This window comes from Tribolium madens, unplaced genomic scaffold (genome assembly GCF_015345945.1).
Source record: "Tribolium madens isolate multiple individuals breed KSU strain unplaced genomic scaffold, Tmad_KSU_1.1 Scaffold_19;HRSCAF=116;Tcas5.2_LG9, whole genome shotgun sequence".
NCBI lineage: Eukaryota > Metazoa > Arthropoda > Insecta > Coleoptera > Tenebrionidae > Tribolium > Tribolium madens.
In genome coordinates, this window is record NW_025400983.1 from 15,426,021 (window position 1) to 15,432,714 (window position 6,694).

Below are 6,694 nucleotides of genomic sequence, written 5' to 3' on the forward strand. Positions count from 1 at the left end.
TTTTAGTAGATTTTTCTGTTTACAACCACTGAAATGGAAGAAAACTTCTTCCAATAATTACATAATTATAAAGTCTCGCTTTTATACGATTTATAGTGCAATTACAAGTTTTCTTTTAGGTGTGTTTTTAAGAAATTATTAATACAAATCTAAATAAAAACGTGATCAAGATTGCATAGTTGCATAAATTGTTACATTTAATAAAATGACAAAATGAATACAATTATATTTGAAAAAAAAAGGATTATAATTAATATTTGACTCTTGGCCACGTTTTTATTTAAACTCACGTCACTATACAGAGTGTTTCATTTTTTAAATTTTACAGTTGTGGCAAGTATTTATGGTATTTCACAAGTCTATAAATTGGAGGTTATTTATTTAATTAGACTTGGGGACACCACGCGACGTTTCGTCACTTATTCGGATGTTGTGGTCGTCCTTTTGCCCTGTATAATAGGCTCTATTTCTGCGCTACTTAAAACGAATCAAACGATTACCTATTTAAGACACTTGAAACAAGTACCTATTTTATCTATAAAGTCATTATAAATGTATGTAGTCTAATAAGTAAGTCATGCCCTCGTATTTTAGTTTATGCCCACAAAAAGTTTTTCTGTCAAGCTAGCGTTGAAATTTGGAAAGTTAAAACGTCTTTTAATGTGAAATTTATTTTTATATAAAATTTTGACATGAGTCCGTGATAAACGATTTGTATGGGTAAACACCAAAAACATCAAACTTAAAAATATTTTGAGAGGTTTGACAGAAGAATACAACTTATATTTCAATTTTAATAAAATAATTTTTAATTGACATCTCGTTAACATACAGACTGCCGTGCTCGATTAGTGCGCCCACTTGATGGAACAACTTTTTTATCGCTGTGTATAACATGTGTGCTTGACAAATACTTTGCACTTAATTTTTTAATTCATTTTTACCCATTGGTAAAAATGACGGATAATTAAAAACTAATTTTCACAATTAACTCAAATTTTGCAGGTAATGTTAGAATACATGGCACTATTTGGATGAATTATACTTGTGCGTTTCAATTGTTTTTTTCATGGCTAGGTAGATTACTTTTCTAGTGCCCCTCGTATATAGATACTTTGATTTAAATTTAATAATCTAATTTTTTCAAACGCAGCAAAATCATGTGCTCAGTGAGAATGTATTTTGGATTGCGTCTAAAAATCGATTACATTTTTTATTATATTACTCACCCTGTTTATACATGGTGAACAAAAAGTGTGGAACCAAGCATTTTTGCAAAAATTAATAATTAGTGCATTATCAAGTATTTAGCTAGACTACAAACATTTATAATGACCTTGTATAAATTTAACAATTTTTTTATTAAAACTTTTTACAGTTCGATTCTCTTCTAAACCAACCAATAAAATCACCAAAAGTTTATTTGACAACAGCTCTAACAATATTTTGCACTACTTTTACTCTAAGTGTTGATTTATTTTTATGGTTTAAGTTAAGTGGCAACAACATTTTTTTGCTTTGTCTCCCTTATTACATTTCTTATTGGTCTACTGTGGTCGTAGAGTTGATTTTTTGGCATTATGTGCACTTTATCCAAATTCGCATCAGTGTGATTAATGAAAAATTGACAAACATGATTGTGATAGGAACAAAAATGAATTTTGTGTTAGAAAAAAATGGTAAGATTTATTTATTTTAAAATCAAAAAAGTAAATTTTGATTGAAGCTCAAGTTCTAGATTTAATCAAAGCTTACGAAAAACTAATCGAAGCTACAAATTCGGTGAATGATTGTTACGGGTTTCAGATTTTGGTAATAATTCCAAAAATAACAATAAAGGTAATTACTTGTTCCAGGTTATAATTTTAGGTTGTTTGATTCATTTATTGGTCACTCCTTATGGCCTCTATTCCATAATCAAGAGCACAGGCGATGATAGCACTTCAATTCTATTGCAAACAGTGTGGATGACTGCTCATATTTTACGTTTATTGTTAATTGTAGAGCCTTGTCATGGATGTTTTCTCAAGGTAAAAAATCAGTTTTTTAATTTTAAAAAATAATAAAAGTTTTAAGACCAAAGAAACAACACAACTGGTTTGCAAACTATTGTGTTTGAATTTAAATAAAGAAGTTAAAAAATCTTTGGAATTTTTTATGGCGTTTTTAGGAGAGTGTAAAATCGAATTTTCGGCATATGGGTTTACTAAAATAAATCGAGGGTTGTTGACTACGGTTGTCTAATTTATATTGTTGAAACTGTGCTTAGAGTCTATTTCAGATTGCTGGGGCTATTACGACGTATTTGGTCATTTTGTTTCAATTTAATCAAGGTTGATTGACATTTTCACCGTTTGACTACTTTAGAAATAGGAGTTTCATAATTTTCTTATCATTGTAATGAATAAGTATACCTACAGTCTTATTCACGTAAGTTGACAAGCCTCACAGAGTTACATAAATATGTCATCTTAGGTGAATCAATCTGTATAGAGTCGTGAGAGAAAGTAACACTTTTTGGTTACATATTTATTTTTTAGATACCACAGATAAACATACCATTCGCATCACGTGATTTTCGTCAAGCTTTTCAAAATTTTGTCGAGTTGTACGTAGGTAAAGGTCAGAGAAACCAAGAAGGATATCGATGGAAGGGATGCGCAGAGACGAAAACTGGTCGCGGACGAATCCATTCGTAAATATAGGGAAGTTCTGAAATCATCTGAGAGCAGTGGCGTTTTGATTTTGTTACTTTATTAATAAGTAACATTTTTAAGACATTTGTTCTTTTATAAATTGCAGTACTCAGTAATCATTATTAGATTATGAACTAATTTGACAAATGAAAAATCAGAGATCGTTTGAAGTACAGTTACATTAAAAAAAAAACAGGAAATGTCAACAAAATTTAGAGTTTTTTTTCAATTTTTTCAAGGTGTGAATGCGTTTTATTAAAAATATATTAAAACATTTTGATGGCATGTCAGTTAAAAAATAAATAGGTTATATCTGAACAAATTAGATGTTTGAATTTAGTAACAAATTGAACAACTTAATACTTAATTATTTGTATTTTTAGGGCAACCCAAACCCACCTTGCATTTCACGGTGCGCTCATTTACCCACTTTTTTTAATCCTTCCGATGGTACTTTTTCTCACTCTAAATTCTGTCCTTAAATTCATAATTTTCCTACCATTTTCCAGGTGAGCGACAATTTTGGCTTTCCCTACTTCACTTAAATGCAGCATTGCACAAGTTGGTATAAATTTAATCACATTGATAGAAATATTTTTTATAGGTATTGTCAAGTTGATTATAACTGACAAGTAGAACCGAATTTACATTTGGAAATGTTTCATTACTCGTTTTTTTTTTTAATGTAGCTGTAAGTAAATAATACAAAAATATTTATTCTCGTGGATGATAAACCACTCGTTACACTCGTGGTTTAAAAACCCACTCGGTGAGATAATCCGTCCGATTTACACTCAAACCCGTCGAATAAATAACTATTTTTAATATAAATTTTATTTCATGAGTTATTGATTGGTCGCTAAGAATTTAAGAGTTCATCTTCTTACATATCTAATTGACTAGGTGTGAATACAAAACATCGATAATATGTTTAATATACCTACTTATTAACAGATGCATCTTATGAATGTTAACTTTAAATAATTAATTATTAAATTATATTAAAAAAAATTGTTTTTTAATACACTGGCAGACACGGAATTTTGGACGATTCATCATTCGACTGACATAAAAATGTAAAACGTGCCTTAGGTGACTAACCTCAATTTCCTTTTTCTGTAATTTTTATCCCGATAGTAAGAAGAAAAATGACAACAAATCAAAACAATTTATTGAACTTATACAGGGTGTGCCAGAACACGCGCTCCAGGAAAAATGCCATATCCTTTTATTTATACAGAAATTAATATCACCGTATATTTGAAATACTTGTGGAGCACCTTATAAATTTTTTATATGTATATAATATCTCAGTCAATGAATATACGAAAAAAAATGCAACTCTACAATTCCCTTTTTATCACAGAATGGTTTTGTGTTACGCCATTGCTCAAGTTTCCCCACCGAGTACGCATTAGCTCCGCCTATCGATATCCTTCTTGGTTTCTCTGAGGTTTACCAAAGTAGCACTAGTCTTGCTAATTTTTGTGCACGAGGATATGTTGGGCGAAAAAAATATGAAGAAACATGTTTTAATATACTTCGAGATGGAAGGAGGGCATTTTGAGCATTTATTGTAATTTATACAATAAAATTTGTGTTTATTCGTTATTTTAAACTTTACCTCAAATGAATTTGTGTCAAATTTGAGTCATAACTGTCAAGAGTACCAACCACCCGGAGGAAATACTTTACACTCTAATTATAAATTTAAATTATTCCGTTTCTATAGTGTATCTACCAAGGAGGTTAGATCTAACCTGCTTGGTTGTACCTCCTCATTCAGTGTTTATACATAAATGAATTACATTGTGGAACTTTTACAAGAAATTCCAAATTTCTTGGGTCGTTTGAATCAAGAATCTTCAACAAGGCAAATGTGTCGTTTAGTGGCTTCTTAAACACATACATGCATATGCTTGACAACGTCACTGTTAAAAAATTTTCATTAATTTTATTAATAATACGAGTAGGTCTTTTCTTTAATGTGCATCATAAGTTGCTCTTTTACAATTTTCCACTAGAGTTTACAACTAAATTAATTTATTTTTTCGTAAGCATCAGAGCTCAAGTCACATCATAACAGAGTATTACTTATGAATAAGGCTCGGATTATATGCACGAAAAATCCGTAAAATATGCGCATATACAGGTTGCGCCAGAACTCGCGCCCCAGAGAAAATTTTCAAGTAAGCTAAGATACCAGGAACATGAAAAAAATGTTTAAAAAATTCCATCTGTCAAAAAATTTTGACATTTATTTTTTGACAGTTGACATTTTTTTATATCTATTTAATGATACTGATGATCTTGTATATGTTTTTTTTACAATTATTTAGTAAAGTGACAAAAATTTTGCCAATAAAAGCCACAAATAACATTAAACATTAGGATACAGCTTCCTTGTTTCCTCTTGTAATAGCCTATAGCACCAAAACTTGGAAAATTATTTTTCCAACAGAAATAAATAGAGTCAAAGTGCAAATTTTAAACCCTCATAACTTCGAAATTTTTATAGATAATTTTTTTTAACATTTTTTCCATGTTCCCGGTATCTTACTTTATATGGCATTTTTTTCTGGGGCGCGAGTTCTGGCGCACCCTGTATATGCACGTATTTTCACAAAAATATGCACAAAATATTAAGAAATATTCTCAACTATATGCCAAATATGCATCGATATGCAGAACTTTTAACAATAAAAAAAAGTTGTAATAAATTTTTATTCTCCAGTACACTAAAGTTTGTACTTTTATCATCTTGAACCGCACAGGATTAACGAAAGAGAATAAATAAATTGGTTTTGTCTCAGACAAGCCATTTTAATAACCTACCTAGAATTAAGCCTTTCTAAGAAATCTGTACTTTTCAGATCACATAACTTTAAACAATTTTACTAAAATTCATTTCCAGGCAACTACTTATCCACATTATTCGTTTTATACCAGGTGAATGGAACCAAACATTTTTTGCTTAAACTATTTTTTTTTTTAAAAACTAATTAATGAATTAAATGTTTTATCAAGAATAAATTTTTTCGAATTTTTGTTTTGTTTTTGAGTTTTACAAAAAATTTATTTTTTTTAAATGGCAACCCACTAAAAAATGTTTTGTATACTCTCCCAAAAACAACTGTTAGAGACTATCTACTTTTTATTAATTAAAAAAAAAATTACACAAAATTACAATTTTAACAAAAAAAATCGCATAACTCAAAGCAAAACTAAATTTCGTTTTGAAAATACGAACAATTTTTTTATATTACTTTATTTTATATTAATTATTATTTTCCAGAGGCAAATAATAAAAAAAAAACGTTTGGTTCTAAACTACACCCTGTATAAAACGAATTTAAAAAGGAAACACTCAGCAAGATACTAATTCTTTGAGTCCGGCTTACGATTTACCGTTTGTTTTCTCTTTAAAATATTTTGTAATCAGATCATTTTTCTTAAACTGGTCAATTTTTAACTTGAACTGAAATTTTTAATCGGAAATTTGTGATTTGAAGAAAATGTGCACAAATATGCATTATTTTCTAAAATATGCCCGAAGTTGCGAAAATATGCAAAATATGCATTTTTTAATTGGCTTATTTTAATCAAAAAACATTAGATATGCATAGAAAACTTACAAATTTGTTGATATACCTCTTAATAACAAATATGCATTTTGCATATAATCCGATCCGTACTTATGAAAAAGAAATTTCCTTTTTTTACTATTTGAAAATAAATTTACATTTTATATGTGTTGATTTATGTGAAATTTAATTGAAATCTATTCTTACACGCTAACGTGAATAAAACACTTAGACAACTATAAGTTTACAAAGAAAATATTTGAAATTTTGTGTGATGTTTGTATTTGGCAGTCAGTGTTGTCATTTTCAAAGGTGTCGCCAATGTTTAGTCAAATTGAGAGATCTAGTGGATTAAGCATCAACAGTTGGTAGGTATGAGAAGTAATAAATACAAAAATACTATTAAATGAATTA

At 29.0% G+C, this 6,694-nt stretch overlaps 1 protein-coding gene across 1 annotated transcript; it reads left to right on the forward strand.

Moving 5' to 3' along the window:
• The first annotated feature begins 1,589 nt into the window (after positions 1 to 1,589).
• Positions 1,590 to 2,338, forward strand: LOC123011322 (gustatory receptor for sugar taste 43a-like). The gene is made up of 4 exons (XM_044408704.1): positions 1,590 to 1,679; positions 1,733 to 1,812; positions 1,857 to 2,030; positions 2,282 to 2,338. The coding sequence occupies exons 1-4, from the start codon at positions 1,634 to 1,636 to the stop codon at positions 2,336 to 2,338; spliced, it is 357 nt and encodes a 118-aa protein (XP_044264639.1). The 5' UTR covers positions 1,590 to 1,633.
• The last annotated feature ends 4,356 nt before the right edge of the window (positions 2,339 to 6,694 follow it).

Excerpts from the sequence above, each read along its gene's own strand:
- LOC123011322 (XM_044408704.1), top strand. The coding sequence starts at position 1,634 with ATGATTGTGATAGGAACAAAAATGAATTTTGTGTTAGAAAAAAATG. Across the intron at positions 1,813-1,856 it reads GTTACGGGTTTCAGATTTTG|GTTATAATTTTAGGTTGTTT; the intron begins GTAATAATTCCA and ends TACTTGTTCCAG. Across the intron at positions 2,031-2,281 it reads GTCATGGATGTTTTCTCAAG|ATTGCTGGGGCTATTACGAC; the intron begins GTAAAAAATCAG and ends AGTCTATTTCAG.